General features: G+C 39.8%; 1 protein-coding gene across 1 annotated transcript; it reads right to left on the bottom strand.

Moving 5' to 3' along the window:
* Nucleotides 1-2,493: 2,493 nt before the first annotated feature.
* LOC128208024 (uncharacterized) lies at nt 2,494-18,972 on the bottom strand. Its single transcript, XM_052911305.1, has 10 exons — nt 18,819-18,972; nt 16,250-16,416; nt 15,735-15,784; nt 13,361-13,450; nt 12,697-12,885; nt 8,721-8,908; nt 8,211-8,317; nt 7,406-7,562; nt 5,564-7,131; nt 2,494-5,334 (listed from the first exon to the last, which is right to left on the bottom strand). The coding sequence occupies exons 1-10, from the start codon at nt 18,863-18,865 to the stop codon at nt 5,306-5,308; spliced, it is 2,592 nt and encodes an 863-aa protein (XP_052767265.1). The 5' UTR covers nt 18,866-18,972; the 3' UTR covers nt 2,494-5,305.
* Nucleotides 18,973-19,666: the final 694 nt, after the last annotated feature.

Here is a 19,666-nt window from a genome sequence, read left to right as displayed (position 1 = left end):
TATACATTTTAACTAATCGAAGAGGACATCTGACCCAAATGGTACGTCATGACAAACTGTCCAGACATTTACAGAACTCCATCATTAAAGCATGTAGTTCGCAAGCGTCCTGCTGTACGCAAGCTTTTGGTACAAAAACCAACCTCTATTCATAATTGGAAATTAACCTTACTCTTCTGAAATGTTTTTGGATATGAAAATCATTCTTTGTTCAATGTATGTGGAATGACGATGTAAACATCATTATGATACAACTGTCTGTGTCGGAAGTGTGAATTTAGCACGTGCAGTAAAAGGTACAGTGGCCGACGATTACATTCGAGGTCTTTCGATATTTTCCTTTGATACTCGACTAAAGTGACGTTACATACACAGTAATGTGCATATAGTTAACAAAAAAATGTAGCTTTGCTTCCAATAAACCTGTGTAGCTCCACGTTTATGAGTTGTATGCCCGGTAGCTCCATGCAAATGAGTTGTATGTCAGGTAGCTCCACGTATTTGAGTTGTATGCCCGGTAACTCCATGCAAATGAGTTGTATGCCCGGTAACTCCATGCAAATGAGTTGTATGCCCGGTAACTCCATGCAAATGAGTTGTATGCCCGATAGCTCCACGTATATGAGTTGTATGCCCGGTAGCTCCACGTAAATGAGTTGTATGCCCGGTAGCTCCACGTAAATGAGTTGTATGCCCGGTAGCTCCACGTAAATGAGTTGTATGCCCGGTAGCTCCACGTAAATGAGTTGTATGCCCGGTAGCTCCACGCAAATGAGTTGTATGCCCGGTAGCTCCACGCAAATGAGTTGTATGCATGGTAGCTCCATGCAAATGAGTTGTATGCCCGGTAACTCCATGCAAATGAGTTGTATGCCCGGTAGCTCCATGCAAATGAGTTGTATGCCCGGTAGCTCCATGCAAATGAGTTGTATGCCCGGTAGCTCCATGCAAATGAGTTGTATGCCCGGTAACTCCATGCAAATGAGTTGTATGCCCGGTAACTCCATGCAAATGAGTTGTATGCCCGGTAACTCCATGCAAATGAGTTGTATGCCCGGTAACTCCATGCAAATGAGTTGTATGCCCGGTAGCTCCATGTAAATGAGTTATATGCCCGGTAGCTCCATGTAAATGAGTTGTATGCCCGGTAGCTCCATGTAAATGAGTTGTATGCCCGGTAACTTCATGTAAATGAGTTGTATGCCCGGTAGCTCCATGCAAATGAGTTGTATGCCCGGTAGCTCCATGCAAATGAGTTGTATGCCCGGTAGCTCCATGTAAATGAGTTGTATGTCCGGTAACTCCATGTAAATGAGTTGTATGCCCGGTAGCTCCATGTAAATAAGTTGTATGTCCGGTAGCTTCATGTAAATGAGTTGTATGCCCGGACCATGCGTATCATGATGAGAAAAGGTAAAACACATAAAAAGTCTTTGGTATGCCGGAATACGCTTTATAGGGCATTGAAGAATGAACAGACGACCGGGGAGCATGTCCCCGATCCCCAAAGCAGGACGGTCCTGCACATCTCATTGATCTAGCAGTGCCCCTGGTGTTCAAAATATCATCATGAATGAAATCTACATGGTTACACCGTTGAATCTCAGCAGTATAGTATTGTTGTTTTACATTACTCTGTCGCCATTTTTGTAGAAAACAAACGCACTCATGATTTCCTTTAGAACCATTTAAATCAAATTATAATAAAATCGGCTTACTCCGAGACGAAACTTGTATGTCCGGCTTGGTGACCTCAAACCACTTTTACATGTATATGCTCAGACCGACAATCTAAGCCGAGGTGTCTGTGCCGCTATATGCCACTTCAAAGTTAGTGTTTTAAGTGCGCGTTTGCAGCCCCACCTCCCCCAACTTCAACATTTATATCCTACAAAGAGCGATTTCAAAACTTTTCACTAAGCACAATGGCCGATATCACACAAACATCTTTGTTTGGATGAGAAGGTGTACTTTTATCACTGGCCAACCATCTGGGCGTCTGCTCCTGTGACGCAATTGAGGTTGTTACGTTGTGGGGAATAGTGCACAGACAGAATGGCTCGATCTAACATGTGTATAGCACTGTCGCACGGGACCCCTGCTTGATGTCCATTACAGAAGATGATTCGTATTTTAGTGGTTTAGTGGGGGATCGAACCTGTGAGCCCTGTGTTGGCAGTCAGGAGTCTTACTACTCGACCACATATGCTCAAATTAATAACCATTTAATCTCCGTTTAATTGTATAGAATCTGTAAATGCACGTACGTACATGTACATTGTAAACATATAGAAAATGTTGCGAAAATCACTCGTATATTTTCAGGTATGACCCGAAAGCCGACGCCGACGACACCAAGGCTACATCCCTTCCTTTGATTGACCTTGACATTGACTCGACCTTCATCGGACATTGACCCGACCTTCACTCTCTCTCTCAAGTCAGTTTCTGATCAAGAGTTTTTGACTTATGGTACAGAAGACAACACGAAAACTTTTTTCTTATCTTATTTTATTAAGCTTTTAAAGTCAAAACACTCAGGTAAGTTAATGTCAGAATAAAAATATTTTAAAGCACATTCAAGTTCAAAAATAAAGGTTGATGTTTCACATACGTATATGTGTAAAGCTTGCAAACAATAGATCTTTGGTGAGTCTTACAACTTAGGTGACAAAAAATTGTGACGAGTAAATGGTTATGGCTAGAATGACGATGCCATCAACACTATTATGTTACACAATTGATATACTGTACTTTCTAACTAATATATAACTCCAGAATGACAAGTGTCACATTATTTTAACCTGACATAATTAGGTCGTTGAATTATTTAATAAATGCGGTCGTTGAATAGCTGTTTTAATTTAAAAATCCACTCTTACGCAACATAAAATTTCAATTGTTCGAAACTTAAGTTCTTTCAGAAGAGACGTAACTTTGGAAACCGTAGAATGTGACCTCTCCAGGCATCGCATTGCGTTAAGGCTGTTCTAGCACCGGGTTACACAACAGAGATCGGCCAGCGAAGGAGCTCTTTGTGAAACCCTATACCCTGAACAGTAACCCAATGCGGTTGACAATAACCCCGCGCACATTTCCGTCAGAAAACAAACCCGCACAGCGGAGATGCGTGAAGGAAATGTGTCGGGGCTAGTGCTTTGGTACATTTCCTGGCTGATTCCGTGCCAAACAAGCTGCCAAGTTGGTAATATCCACGGCGCCTGCCGCTCAGCGGTCTCACACCCAACGGTAAACTACTTGGCAACAAGGTTCAAGCGAGAAATCGGCCAAGGAACAACTGTACACGTATATACTTCATGCATGGCACACATCCGTGTTTAAATACAATGCGAGTTACAAAACGGCACAGTATTGCAAATGAAACATTCTCATTTCTTTGACAGCTTCCGTCCAGCGGGAATAATTTTTGAGTTAAAAATACTTCAAAGAAATTCGAAAAGTTTAAAACGCAATGCTATCTCGTCCTGTTCGATGGTCTGGTAGTTCATTCTCATCAAAAGTGCGATTCTTATGGATATAACCGTCCTGCGTTTATACTTTTTGCACTTGGGCGAGAGTAAATGGGGTCTGTGACCCAACTTCATTAGCAAAACCAACGTTTCCGACTCTGGTCAATGGTGTGCTAATCAACGCTAACAAGGCTTTGTTTTAACCTTTTAAGTGAGGTTCATCTGAAACTTGGCCAATTTAGCATCGGTGTTGGAAAATTCTGACGAAGCCAATTTAATTAAATGCTGCTAATAAAATAGTGACACGAATAACAAGTAGCATACTGTATGCAAATAGATCTTTAACTTTCAAAAGACTGGTTTGAAAGCTTGGCTGAGCCTGCCAGCTAAGCTTCACCAAGACGTTTGATATTCAGACCTATTTGCTTCAGTGGTGAATTAAATCGAAATAAAGCTTAAAATATTCACAAACGTTTTCCGACCAGCGGCTGACATAACTTAATACATCACTTTGTGAAATCAAAAACCTTACATAAATGATAATATGTGCGGTGCAGACTGAATGCAAATAAATCCAAAATTAGCTACGCCTCTTCCTCAAGTAATGCGAAAATAAAATACATTCATAGGTGATCAAACAAAACGATGTTAGTAGCAAAAACTTGCAGCATAACAAAAGAGGTTAGTAATGGACACAATGAGCTAATTACAGCATGTACAACATAGGAAGAACGACTCGTGCCTCCGACCGGCAGAAGCACATTGAGTTATTGACAATGTCAAAACCAAGCTTAACATACTAAGAGAAATCTCTCATCTCGACCGCGGTACCCGGCTCTCCAGTTAACTACCGGAAGTGCGAACCAGCGCACGAGCAACCCGGGGAACCGCAGCTGACGACAACCCCGTCTGTTGCCCGCCTGACCAGCAGGCGACAACAGTTCGACAGAGGCAAAAACACAAATCCATCAAGTCTTGCCCAAAGAGTTACGCTGTTAAAATAATGAAAGCGACGTGCTGAACGACACATAAATATACACAAAAAACATTAATGTTCTCATTAACAAAACTATTTGGGATTGATTAAAGCTACCAGCGCCAACTCAATCAGGCTAAAATCATAAAAAAGTTAGCAAAACATAAAGCTTCAAATTAACTACATTTCTGAAGTGAAAAACGCGGGAAAACAATAGCATACATCATGAATAAAGGCAAATACATAGGTTGTTGAATTATATACAAACGACAGGAAAGCTTCAGAAAAACATGGCCTAACTAACTGCTAGGCCAAGTTTTCTTCGGCTCTCCTTAAAACAAAGCACTTATTTTTCGGTTCCGCCCGCGTCAACTTTAACAATAAACGAAGGCACTCCTCTTCCTATCCAACCGTCTCCGTCTGTTTACACAGTCCCAATGATATTCAGTTCAGAGCTAAGCTCGCCCTATAAGCTAATACATTGTCCAGGCAAATATCATACTGTGTAAAATGAAATGTACGCCCGCGCAAAAGTAAAACAAAATAAATAAAAATTGTTCATGTACCAGCATGACAAATACAATAAGAATAATCTAGCTGCAGTATAAGTACACACTGTGATGATGGCTCCGGACATCTATAGATGTTTTGAGTCAGTATGTAACAATGTAAGTTTTTCCAATGATGGGTATAAAACAGGATGTGCCTCGCCCGACCAGCAAGCGAGGGGGGCCGATACAGCGGCGTCTGTAAGGCGACCGGAAGTCCTGACCAGCAGGCGGCGCCAAGGACGCTGAGTGGCTACATGGCAATATGCCATACACGATTATGACGTAAGTAACACTTACACACGAGAATCCTACAGGGTGGTTTTATGCGAGAAGGAACCTGAAACGACACAATATAAGGATACTATTAAATAACAGAGGCCACAATAATAAAATACTGAAAAATGAACTACACATTTATAACAGTTAAACATATGGGTGTATAGTGTAACTCTAGAGGAAATGAAAAGTAACTTTATGCATTTCCTTACAAATAAACACGACACCGCAGCATCTCAATTACTTATAAACATCAGTACTAGTATCAATTAAGTTGTTGGCAGACTTACCACATGGTCCCCAGGTCTGCTGAAGAATCTGCTTCAGGCGGCATAGCTCGTCCTGTCGCACATCCTGCCTCATTTCCGGCAGGGTGTCGAGGCCGTCTAATGTCATTTCCAGGGGCAGACTGATTGGCTCCAGCAGCCAATTGTCTGGGTCCATGAGATCGTCCCGACCCTCATATCCGGGGGAAGTGGAGCAGGGGCTGAGCTCTGGGTATGTCTGATCCATAGAGCTCTGCTGCTTGATGCAATGGTTGGAGCCATATGTTGGTGCCCTAGGTGACAGGGACTCCGGCATACAGCCGGTGCCAACGGACGTCGGAGAGGCGACTGGAGACATGCTGTCGGCGACGGACACCGGAGAAAACGCGGCTTGGATTTCAGGACCAGCCGAACCTACCAGGCCAAGGAACTCCTCCAGGTATGTGCAGTCTTCCAGTGTGAGCTCTTCCTTCAGTTCGCACGTCGGCGGCATTGGCAAGACAGTGGGCGGCGGAGAAGGCGTGTGCGATGTCTGGGTGACTGGGGGAGACAGGTGGCTCTCCCGAACCATAGGCACCGGAGGAGACATAGGCTCGGTCTTGATCTCGACACTGCCTGGTCTGACGAGCATAGGCTCTATCTCATCGAAGAATGTATCAACGAATGTGGCATCAATGATTGGCAGATTTTTCCGTTTCTTTCCATCTAATTTTACCGATGGTTCTGAGATTGTCTGGTTCTGTTTTAATTCGTCAAGTCTACCCATTACGTATGACGTCAGCTGTTTGATTTCCTGTGTTTCCTGTTTGATACCTGTCCTGGAGATCAGAGGTTTGGGCGAGGAAGCCGGGGATGGGTCAGGGGTCAGGTAACAATCAGGAATGACTACTTCCGGAACAACCTGCTCTAAGGTGCAAGTTGGTGGCAGTTTCTGGACAATGGGTGCCGCACCGAAAGCAACAGGATTCATAGATACTGGCAGACGCATGGACTTCTTCAGTCGTAGGGCGTGCATGGGGTCCAGGCTATTATGCTGGTAGACCAATGGCATGGTTTCGCCAGTGAAAGCAGCGATACCTCCATTGTCCACAGCTTGTGAAGCGGAGCCGGCAGACCTAAATACGTTGACATTCATGACATACTGTGTCTCACCTCCCGAGATGAAGTCCGCAAAACCACCATCCTCGCTGTCAAATGAACCCACCCTGGACATCTTGCTAGGTTTGCATGATGATATGAAGTTTTCCTGTAGTTTCCGCTTGAGAGCCCTGATGGTGCTCGTGTGTCCCTGAGTCCTCTGCTGTTGGCAGATTGAGTCGATTCCGCCCATATACTGAGACTGCTGTTGCGGAAAGCTAGTCTGTGTCTGAGAAGGGGCGGTGTACTGGTATCGCTGTTGCTCGGCAAAGAAGCCCGGGGGTCCCTGGGGCTGGGCCGGTTGCTGCTGCATGTACGCCTGAGCGTGTTGTCGTGTGAGCATCTCCTGCTGTAGTTGGTTGAAGTGGTGGCCGCCGAAGAACATGTCCGGTGTCCTTGCAGCAAACAGGGCAAACAGTTGCCCTTGACTTTTGAATTGAGCAGCCTCGTTCTCGCTAAAAACGTAAGGGAAATTTTCTTGAAAAACAGAAATTCCCCGACAGTTTCTAAAACCGCATGATAGATGTTAGTAAGTTTTATAAAAACACAATGCACGATTGTAATGTGAACAATAATTATGCAAATTTCATGTCTCTTCACGCACTTAACCCAAAAACGTTTAACCACAACGGTTCCTTTTGGATGAGCAGGCATATTGTTCAGATAATTATCACAAATGACAAGTTAAAGACAAAATATAAACTATAAGTAAGTGGAGTGAGCTCTCACCTGACAACTTGATTAATGCAGACGATAACCGGGTCGTCACTATTGGTAACGAGCGCCTGTCGCACGTGCATCACTATATTCACCCACACGGTCTCGTGCGTCTCCGTGAGCATGCGCACTGTCATCATGCATCCCATCTCGTGTCGGGATTTAATCACTGAAACATTGAAAGAAACTTGTTTAAAATATGGAATACACGCCAAAAGTTTCCAGCTCTGTTTTAATAACCTTTTCAGATGCATATCGATCAATCATAACCATAAAACACTTACAGAAGAATGTTAATTGGACGGTAATGATAAATGAAAAAAACTGCAAAATTTTACTGACTGAAAGTTGATTTAATGACGATATATCTTCAGAATACGACAACTTTTTAGACTAAAATGGGCTAGAGGAGCATGTGGATCTTGTCAATCCCTGATACAGACATTGGCTGGTGCGAGCGTGTTATCCAAACACACATACATTACTGCACAACGTACACCCAGCTACACCATGTGCATCAAAATATCGGGTCCTCAAAAAGTACGCAAAGTTTTGGGAGTCCTGAAACCAAGGTACTCGAAATAGAAATACTTTAAACGGTACGCTTAAGTGCTCGAAATACTATAGCGGTACGCCAAGGTACTCGTAGAATACGACACTCGTAGTCCTCGACTGGTGCGCCAAGACATTCGAAGTCTTCAAATGGTATACCAAGGTACTCGGTATTCAAGTGGTACGCCAAGGTACTTGTACTATGAGTACTCAAAGGGCACACTAAGGTGTTCGGAGTTCTCTAGAGGAACATCAAGGTACTCACACTGCATGTGTTTAGCGCGGGCCTCGGCGAGGTCCTCCGGATGAAGCATGGAGTACCAGGAGCGGCCCTCCACTTCCGTTGTCCCAAGCCCCAGATGAAACTCTCCTCTGTAATTGAATGACATAGTGCTTATTTGTAATGTTTTTTTCACTTTGTTACGACATTGTTTGAATAATGGACAATCAACAAATATACATGTATGTATACGTTACGCAGACCCCATAGCGCTGATCTTACAGCGCTCCAATGATGTTACTAAAGGGGCTATAAGCAGACGCGTGTTTGATTGAAAAGCTTTATTATAATTCAATCCTCGGCCAGTGCCCGGTCATTGGTCGTTTTACTTGTAACACTTGTATAATAGTTTAGTATGATTTTAATAGATAGTAGAACAAAATATCAATCATTTCCACCAACCGTCTTATATTCTAGTCAGATTAAATTTTGAGAGAGGGGAGAGGCTTGTTTATTAGGCGGGCACTGTCGAGATTGAATGGGTTGTATACGTACGTCTCGGTGATTTCGATGAAGGACATGTCGAGCTTGTGAACGCTCTTGAACACAGTTGTGTTGTTCTGTATAAGGCTTTCTTTTACGTCAGGGGTGATGAGGGGCGTGCACAGCGCCATGAACATGTGCTGCTCGGGGCTCGTCTCTTTCCCGCCAACTGGTACCAAGTGACCGCGCACGTGCATCACCTGGAGGTGTCAAAGTAAACAATGTAGAAAAATCATAAACATATCTTCAATATTTACCGTAATGTTTTGTAACAGATATGCCTACATAGACAAAAGTTACTCAAATTCGACAACCTTCTAGACTAAGTAGAGGTATTCGTTACAACTTGTTACACGTACTCGTTAATAACTACGTACTTGTACGTACTCTTGTGACTAAGAAATATGTTGTTAAAATAATGAACCCATAACTGCTAAACCGTTGGTTTACAAAAAGGTCAACTTGGGTTTACCTACGAAACTTGTGAATATTTGCGATTGTTAATTGACCGCAACTGTCAGAACAGTGACTTGATTACCAGTGACTTGTAGGATTTATAATTGTGAAGTATACTTGCATCATAATGTTTACGCGTTTTACTGCTCTAACATTATTCATTATTCATCCTAGCGAGTCTGACAGAAATGACAGTGATCCCCCTGTTACTACAGCCTGCCAACTGCAGACATGGCCACACAATTTCCCCAGTATCTTATCAACACTTTCCACAACACTGCCAGAATCGAGGTTCTCGTACGTAGGTATTACTTTTTTTCTCGGAAACAGACGGTGGGTAGGGCTGATTAGCGCCAATACACGACTGGGACTCGCGTCGTAAATCTTATGAAATGTACAACAGCATATAGATAGATTGTCGTTTAATGCCTAATTGATACTGCTTCTCGGGAATCATTCGTTACGATAAGAACTAGAAACAATGGCAGGGAGAGGCGTGGCTCTGAATGTACAGGAATATAACGATAGCCTGGCACAAGATCTCATTCAACATATAAAAGACAAGAAATACATGAACTATATAAATGTATACAGTCATACCTGGCTGACTTTACGAGGACATAAGTATTCAGGTACGACTACAATACCTCGCAAAAACACCCTTTCATTAAAGTTAACGGCACAATGGTTTTGATGTATTTGGTAATCCAACTGAATAAAATGTGTGTAAACCGCTGTGCACCTATAGGATGCGAGAAAGCTGCGTTTGCGGACAATATATCTTCATTACGGGGTCTTACACAACTGGTTTTGACAGCCCGTCAGACCGAGTGACAAATTCATTCACAGTCGTAAGGTGAACATTCACTCCTCTACTGAGACTTTATTATTCGAATTTCTGTTTATAAAACTGTTTGATGTAACTAAAACGAAATCGACAAAGATAAACTATAATACTACCTTTGAATTACGACTTGGGATTATTTTTGTTTTTCAAATCATCGATATTGCGACCTTATAATTAGTCAATAAAGCGAAACCAATTGATCTATTAAACAAATTTGGACCGTTTTCTAACCCCCACCCCCACCCCACTAACATGAATTGCGAATTAATACTGTGCTACAACGGTTCCAAGGTACAGTCATGTATACTCATATCTACATGCCGCAGTTGTCTGTGTTTGTCTCAGCTCATAATGTTCAGATTAAAACAGTAGATTTCTCTTTGCCAACATCCTTGTCATTTATCATAAAATTTCCTCTACGCTGGAGATAATAAATTTCCTGAACACTGACATTAAAACGGAAGTTTGAATGAAGACCTGCATTGTTTGCAAACTTGTTTAAACAGAAACACTTGTGAACAAGATAAAATTCATCTGTGCAGTAAAGATAAGAGTAAATACAAAACGTAGTCTGTTGATGCAATGATATGTTGTTGTTTTTTTCTGAATCCCTGCTGGTGACATTTAAACGAGTAATGACAGGTTTCTTTTCTCGACAGAAAAGTAATTTAATTCAACTGGTTTTTAATTCAGTTCAATCATCGTATTTACCCTGTCCATGCATGTGTTCAGTTATTTAACATCGACCAAAAGGACACCCACTATTGGTTTACCGTTCAGACGTCGACAAGACGAGAAGTTCAATATTGTTTGTACAAATCAAAACGTTCTTTTAGGACCATCCAAACTTATTTATACACGATTATATCGCCATTACATTGTTAAAGGACAATGCGTCTGTTGTAATGAACAAACTTGACACAACTCCAGCCAGGATCGCCCACAGACTAGGTTCGGTGCTGGATGTGCTCTATGTTATATCGATCCCTCATGGAAGTAGGTAGCTATCAGCAACGTTACTAGTCATTATCTGCCAACTGCTGCTATATTTTCATACTCAGTGAATCAATGGTTCAACACAGAGTGAGCAAATTATAATGCACAAGGGAGATGTATTTAGTACCATTTTCAACACACGTAGGTTGCTTTGTTTTTCTACGACCTACACATACAGCTAGGTCAGAAATAAAGACCAAAGTTCTGTAGTAAAAGGAATTGCATATTTAAAGGTAGACCTAATATATCCCCGTGGGTAGATTCATGAGCATGATTCTCTTCTATACCGGGCCGTAAGTGTTATGTTACTAAGCCTATTTAACCGAATTCATGTGTTCCAAGTTTCTACCCAACTTCACATAAAGTGGCGTCAAGTTATCTGGGTCATATTATTTTACGTCGGCAATGTGCACGGCCTGTAAGTACCACCACTTGTAAAACTATTGTACGGAATCTGGAACTCTAGTGTTTTATGGGTTTTCTCTGTATCGTCGCAATTGATGTTGCGATAAATTATAATTGCGTTTGGGTTTCTGAAGTATCTACGTTGCGCCATGGTCGTGTACACTCGCTGTTAGTTAGTTCAACTAGTCCTTCTGTACCCGCTACACGCTAATAGATATCTTGTGTAAATTTTGTTCATAAAACATTAACGTCGAACAATAGTTTCTGCTCACAGGACAACATCGTAATGGTCCAACAGCTATGACCCCTTTCTGACCCGGAAAGAGAACCATCGTCAACACAACATGAGAACGGCGGCATTTGCCATTTGTGACTGTCGCACGGATCGCACGTTCGATCCCCCGCCTCACCACTCACAAACAGACACGTCTCCCGGGAGGGACGTTACACGGGGGTTCCCGGGACTGACGGTTCTTTATACTAGTGCATGATAAAAAAAACAGAGTAGCTTTAACCAGGGATTCATCCGGTATGTGCTCTTTGGCCAACAACCCAACCAATACTCTAACTGAATTCGACGAAAAATAACCGTACAGCCTTCCTCCATTTACAGCTTAAAGTGAGTTGCCATAGCAATACTGTTACATCCGCGTTAACGCATTTCACACCATAATGAGGTGATGGGTATAAGCGGCATAACTTTTGTTTCCGTTTTTTTAGACATACAAATTTACAGGTATACATTAAAATAATTTTGTCAACAGCATCCAGTATTGTTATAATTATTCTCAGTGATAATTGGTTTCTGGGCCCAGAATGACAAACTATTTACTTCTTCGATTATTTCCGCTCGCTGGTAATAAGTTGAAACGCTCCACTTCCTAACACTTGTTCTCTCTTGAATATTTCATTCTCCTCAATTATAGAGCAGCGCATACAAAACATGTAAAAACTGTTCGTTATTACTTCACCAAGGAATGTGAAATAACCATTAAACTCCACAGCGCCGTGGGAATTCCGCCTATGTACCCCGTGTTCCATATGGCGAACAGTTTTCGTTCACAAAGATAGCGTAATTTGAGGAGACTGCAATGGCCGTGACTCCATTATGTCTACAAACTTAGAATACTTCACATTGGAAATTCGAAACTTTTCTTTTACAACAGTCACCATCATATGAGCCCAAAAACAATCAAGGTGGAAGGCCCATTTTGATAATTGTGCTATCATGTTTAATGATGTTCCACCGCTACCAGGCAAACACGGATATGACGTCACACTCACCTTGACATCACCGAAGCCGCCTTGGCGTTTGAGCGTCCGTGACATGTTCATGCGACAGAAAAAAGAGATCTGACGGTCCTGGGATCCCTCGGCGGAAGTGGAGCCATGGAGTAACTGCGCCTGCACAGTTCCATGGTCCCGCTTGTCCACAATGTCGAACAAACTGTCGCCCTGGGTTTTCATATCCACCTGTAATGATGTATTTTATTTTTGACAAGAAAAGATATGGTTTCAATAAACTGTAATTTATTTGAATTATATTCAATGACAAAATTAAAATTTGATGAGACGCAAACTTCTGATTTAAGTAGCATTTTTAATCATTTTGTCCCCACTCTTATAACATTTCATATAATGCAACCTGTATTTCTTACATCATAATAGAAATACACAAGTTATTGCCCGATGGTAAGTGTTTGAGAGGAAAATACAAAATTGTAAACATCGGCCGAAAACCAATAAAAAATGCGCCATAGGTTTAGTTGAATAGAGAACCACATTAGTTTCAGTTGAATATAACAGATAAGGTGACACTTGCTATTCCTGAGAAAATTCCGAGTAACACTTACTGAATAACACTGAGACTATCAAAATTACAAGCGCGGTAGACGTGATCGCTATGGTAATAAGAGGGGCTAGGTATGGACATGGTTGAGTGACGTACCATTGAGTGTCCGAGGTACTCGGTTACATTCTCCGAGATATAGACCAGCTTGCCGTCCCGGGTCGTCACAAGTATGAACCCAGTCAGTGCCTGCAGTGAACAGAGAAAATGTATGAGTTAATTGCTTATATCATCATCTCCTTGATAGTAATGTGGCATTTTCACGATAAGCCTTCTTCGGTTGCTATGTTACAGGGTTTTTACATACTTTATGTCTAGACGTAAACTTAGTAGTTTAGTGTTCACAAAACGCGGTTTTCCTAAGTGTTATCAAATATATACATATATACATTCGTGTATGTTTGAATCTAAATTTGGTGTCAAACTGATTGCAATGTGAAATTCGTGCAACAACTGGTTTGATCTTGCTTCCTAGCCTAACCTAACCACCACCGCAGGGTCCATCAATGGTAGTGTATTGGCACTAATCTTTAGAAATATTCAGCGAATGTACTTTTTTGAATTCACAGCATTCAGTAACACTGATCTAACGTTACATTTTCAGAACATCTTTATACAGTAATTATATCTAAATACCGAACAAACTTGAATCGAATAAGGGATCTGACACAAATACCACACAATTATTTCAATTTTAAAATGGGAGGAAACTAAATTGTCATTGATTTCGTATATAAAGAACATGTTCGTCATTGCGGAAAATGTAATCGGATCCGATCAGCTCAATGAAATGTTTTTCAACTGTGCAAACTTATACCGGGTATTGACACACCATATATGGGCATATGACGTCAGAGGTCGGCCTACTTAGCCAATTGGGTATGAACGTAATTCAACTCAGCGTTGGTCTCGCTATTGCTTATGTCAAATTTTAGTTCAATCTCGCTTAAAAGAAAGGTAAAAACATTACGCACATTCTCTATTGTGCATTATATTCTAAACTTGACCTTGTCACCAATTCGAAGAATGAAGCGCTAAATCCAAGTACTTAATCTATATAGACTCCTTATTATATATTTTCTGCTTTAATTTTTGTTCAGTCTGGTCTTAAAGGAACTGAGCGAATGGTAAACTGAACATACGTGCATTGTATTCTAAACTTAACCTTGCCACCTATTCGAAGAATGAAGAGCTAAATTGCAGTACTTAATTAGACTCCTAATTATATATTTTCTGCTTTAAAGTTCGTTTCAATCCGTGTAAATGTACATACGTTTTGCGTTTATATAAATACAGAGTTATTGTACAACGTATTGTAGACATTACAGCAAGGTTTGGATTGACCAAGTGCTGTCCTAAAAGTGTCCATCTCTGACACAAGACAATTTATCATAATCATCTGTCTACCGGATGCAAACATCGTATTCAAATCACCAGGTTAGGATTGGTGGTATAGTTTACGTTCATTTCGCAACTGATCCATCTGTCACCAAAACGAGGGCACCCATCATCATTTGGCAAGCAGCCATATATACATAGTCTAGCAAATTTCTGTTTACGTATTATATTTAATATGTTCTTAAACTGCTGCCCGTCCATAGGAGACGTTTCTTTTATTCAAAATAATATATTCACAAACACACACTCCTAGTTTCTTTGCATTTATAGGTTTAAGAATGTAAAATGTAACAAGCTGTGACTCATTCTTTTATGGTGATGTTAAAAGAAAATATATTTCGGTTTATATACACATAAATTGTGAAATGGCAAATACTTGAACAGTTTTAAATGCAAACAAACCAGTTGATTCAGGAGATATAAAATTGTCATACTTTTCTTTATCATCATACTCTTAAAAATGTTTGAGACCAACAGTGACCCAAAACTCAATACCAGTCTTAATTGTTTCTTCTTAATTTAATACTTTAGTTCTTAATCTTTTAAACATTCTATTATTTCCAAAGCCGATCAGTGCCTTAAGCCGACAGAAAGGGTTGAAATAATGGTCTACTTTTATCGATTATGTAACAATATAAGAAATGGCCGGTTGTTCATTTGCACTCTTATTCAAAATCAATACATACACATGAATTACAAACAGAAATTTTGACTGATAAACCATTAACTACTTACTAAATAATGCATTTATGGAAAATACTATCTACTGATAACAAGATTGTAAGCGCGAGTTTAATAGCAGAAAGCGCAAAAAATATTAAATGATTGGTGAATGCTAAAAGATTTACTGTAGTCTACTATAGTCTTATAAGGTAGAGAAAGCGTGTTTTATGCTCATTTCTGTCAAATTAAACTCGGTATCCTTCACAAGAACCATTGTTTTTGACATTTATTCATCCTTTTTGGAATATTAAAACACTATTATTAATTTTGGTAAATCTTATTTGGGAGTAAGAGTGCATCTTTAATCCATGCTACTGGTGTACTATGGGACAATAGGTACAGGCCTACTCACCGATGAGAAATCGCAAGGCACTTCGATTGAGCAACGATTGCTTGGCAGCACTGCAAAAGAAAACAGGAAACGTTCATTATTTGTGCCAAAACTCTGTAATTGTCTGATAATTTCGAGGAGGGAATTTTCCTTAAGATCATAGGATGGGTCGTGTAGTTCTTTTGTGTTATATCGAAATAAATGACTTCTAAAAACACCGTTTCCAAACATTATACCATTGTATATTGACCTAATTATAGTTATGTACACTTCGCAGGACAGCAACAACAAACCAATCTTTAGGATACACCAATACACTTATAATAATCACTTACTTTGAAGATGATTAAACTTATTACTATTGCTTAAGGATTATTTTCAGTTACAAGAGTATCATGGTTGTGGGGCTTCAGCGGTGTATTTGTAACTTCATTGCTTTATACAATGCACACGCTAAATCGATGTCCACACATACAACACAGTTTCGTTCTTTATTGTCGGGAAACATATAAAACACACATTTCACGGCCACTTACTTTTCTGTAATATGTTACATTTCCTGATATACACGCAGCTAAGCGACATTATTTGAAGCTGGGATAGTCTCTGTCGAGCGGACTCCGGGAGCGGAAGTAGGTCGCGCATCGTGCCAATCTCGCCATTTATCTGATCTCGCCGCTGCTTTGAGGCCCCCTTGTTCGACCTGCATATAAATTGTGTGTGCATTTTTTGATTTATGTTCTGTATTCTGTGTGTTGTCCCCACGGTTTACTCCCGATACTCCGGTTTCCCCAACAACTTGGTGGCATATCATGCGAACGGGAGTGGTTAATATAACGTTATATTGTTAAGTGGTTTTCACAATTGTTTTAAAATCAATAAGATTTCACACGTGTGAATCAATGTTTCCGTTTCCAACAGTCTTGACTTATCTTTCGCAAATAAGTGAAAGGATTGTTCATAGCCGGTGTGGCTTTACGATGTTTCAGCAATTTTTAATGAACACGTCCGCCGAAGTTAATGACGTGTGACAATTAGGACCCCAGTTTGTTAATCTCTCAGAGGCGGGTCAAATGGGACTGACCCCAAGATCTTCCCTTTACATTTTGGACGTCATAGAGGAACCATCCTTATCTGCGTATATAAACTTAGATATAAACAAAGACTATTGCCTAGCTAATATACATGAACTAGCCAATCCCGTCACAATATAGGTGCCTGTACACTGGACCAATAACAATCAATCCTACTACCAGATTTACAGAAAACGTGTACTTAAAATTTCAACTTGCAAAAATCAAAACTAGGACTTTGTCGGTACTTATTGGTATAAACGGAAACCACCGGAACCCATAACCGGTATAGTCATTCTTATGGTGTTCCTACAAAAACTAAAATATTATTTCAATAAAAAGCCCTAAGATTGTACAAATTAACAGAACAAAGCCGTCTTTATATTTGCGTATGCCACAGAGACGTGTCATGCTGGTTCTCGCTGAACGTTCCCAGAGCACGATCACCCTACATAATCTCATATCAGCTTATCTCACGAATAACATGCGGTTCAACACTTTCCCTGGAATCAGCGCGGTTTTACAGAAGTGAAGTAGTCAGCTGCAGCATGGGGCTGGTGCCCCAGTCAGTGTGGAATACATGATTCCTTCAAGGTCGGTCTTGTAACAAGTGGCAGACTATGATTTAATCGCTAAAAAATGTTGCAGCGCTTGTCCACAAATACATCGCTTTGTAAATAACTCAAGAGAAACCACACCTGGAATTGGTTTTAGTTTTAATTTGTTTTTGTTGCATGTAATGGGAAAGTAGCCCGCTGTATCGAAATTGTCTTGCTATGTTTAACAATTATGGTAAAAAAACATGTAATCACTAAACGGGTTCAGATTATTTTAGACAAATTCCATAATATTATATAGTTACCTTTTTCCTATACAAGTGTCAAAATATAAACGATTTGCGTGTCGATGGGTTAGAAGGACGAAAGTTTTTGTGTGTTTTTCGTCGTCCAAAAAATAGAGAAAATGCTGTTTCTCTGTGTACTATTTCATAGTCTGTTAAGCCAAATCATAGCTTTTAAACTGTCAACCGTCGACATAGTTACATCTCCGACCAGTACATGTGTGTACACAGTTGTAGATTGCGATAACATTTTAGAGGTCGGGCCGTCATCTTTAAGCACTTATAATGTTACTATGTCGAAAGTACTTCCACTTAAATATAACCGGTTTCTTGGTATTGCAATTGAATTGTGCAAATGAATAAACCACAATGGCCTTGTCTTCAGGCCAAGTACGTTAACAATTAGTTAAATATTCAAGTTTTAAACAAACCAATGGTTGCATGACGGGTCACTGCAAATGTAAAGAAATTTGACAAATATGCTTCTTACATAAATGCTTCAACCGTATCAAATATCTGGGTACCTGCGCTGTAATCACAATGTCTATACATGTACACATAGTGTCAAACCTTTATACAACTTCAGATAGTATTTAATAAGCGTACATATTTCTATCACATAGGTTATTTGTTACTACCATTACAGCATAACAAGTATATTATTATAATTCCAAAGGGTATACGAATAGTTTAATCAGTATGAGAAGTAGAAGAATAAGACGATTAATTTTAATTGTGTAGAAGTTAATAACAATATTATCATCTGTATTTATGGAACAGGGAAACATTCCAAAATACCTATCATTGATGACTAAGGAATTCATTGACAATAAAATGATGAATACAAACTACAGACGATAATAACCCCAGATGTGCATTAGGTTGATATATATATTTTACAATTTCAATTAAGATTGAACCTTTTATTTTATTTCATCTTAAATTAGTGAAATATCTATATATATATATATATATCAAGTACGTCTCTTCCACAATAATAAAAAATAAGATAAAAATCAGCAAAATATTGATAACATTTTACCCTTGAGCAAACAATATATTTGCCTACGCCTAACAATGTTTTAACTAGACGCTATTTATAACTCGGCTGCCATTTTGCTTCAACCTTAATCAGAACATTATAATAAACTCGTATTTTATCGCATATAAAGCCAGGCTTCTATCACTTACCTCTCTAATTCTAAAAGAGCCAGCTCTTCTACAGGGCCCGGTGCCATTTTTCATGAACAATTAGTACATATAATACACAAACTAATATAAAATCACAAAATCCAGCGGACCAGCCGCTGCTATTAAAATCCTGCTACTGTTTGAGCTAACTTAAGATAATTGTGTATGGTTATTGACGTATTTCATTTGCGTAGCAGTCATGTGACAGTTTCCTATCATTACATTGGTTAAAGCTGGTCATATGACCATATTTTCACCTGACCTAAATGGCGTAGCGTTCCACTTTCTACCAACCAAGGGAAAGAAATGCGAAAGTGCTCTAACTTTATGTCAACTTGATAGTCTGAAAAATATATCTGCACGGTAAATATTGCTGATATTTCTGTTTGACCTTTTACGTTTGAGATTTCACAACCTTCCAACCAAAATAAAATAAAAAAGCCCAGCAAAACAGGTAGAATCCAATAATTACAGGAGGAGCTCGAATGAGCAGTGTATTTTTTAAACCTCAAGACAAAACCATTAATTTAAACTAGTAAATTATTAAAGAAAAAAACTTCGTTTTTAGTAGGTGTGAAAAATAAAGCCTGAAAATAGTGTTCTATGTACATATCGAAGGAAATGTACAGTCTGCTCAGATAAACTTACTGGCATATCTCGAAATCTTTGCCTGAAACATATCACATTCAGAATACACATCCAGACATTTATAATTCATTACATATTTGCAAAAAAGATGCTTTAATTTATTATGGAAAGTTTAACAATATGTTTAACAATAGGACAACCAAGGTTCTTCGCAATTTTGTTATTGGCATTTGATTATTTTGTTATAAATATCAGTGTAT

Source organism: Mya arenaria, chromosome 11 (genome assembly GCF_026914265.1).
Source record: "Mya arenaria isolate MELC-2E11 chromosome 11, ASM2691426v1".
In the NCBI taxonomy this organism is placed as follows: Eukaryota; Metazoa; Mollusca; class Bivalvia; order Myida; family Myidae; genus Mya; species Mya arenaria.
This window is presented reverse-complemented; position numbering and strand designations above follow the sequence as displayed.

Bases quoted from the DNA above. Each gene is read 5' to 3' on its own strand.
- LOC128208024 (XM_052911305.1), bottom strand. From the start codon at position 18,865: ATGGCACCGGGCCCTGTAGAAGAGCTGGCTCTTTTAGAATTAGAGAG. The intron at 12,886-13,360 runs GTACGTCACTCA...ACATCATTACAG, and splicing joins AGTACCTCGGACACTCAATG to GTGGATATGAAAACCCAGGG. The intron at 7,563-8,210 runs GTGAGTACCTTG...TCAATGTTTCAG, and splicing joins CCGCGCTAAACACATGCAGT to TGATTAAATCCCGACACGAG.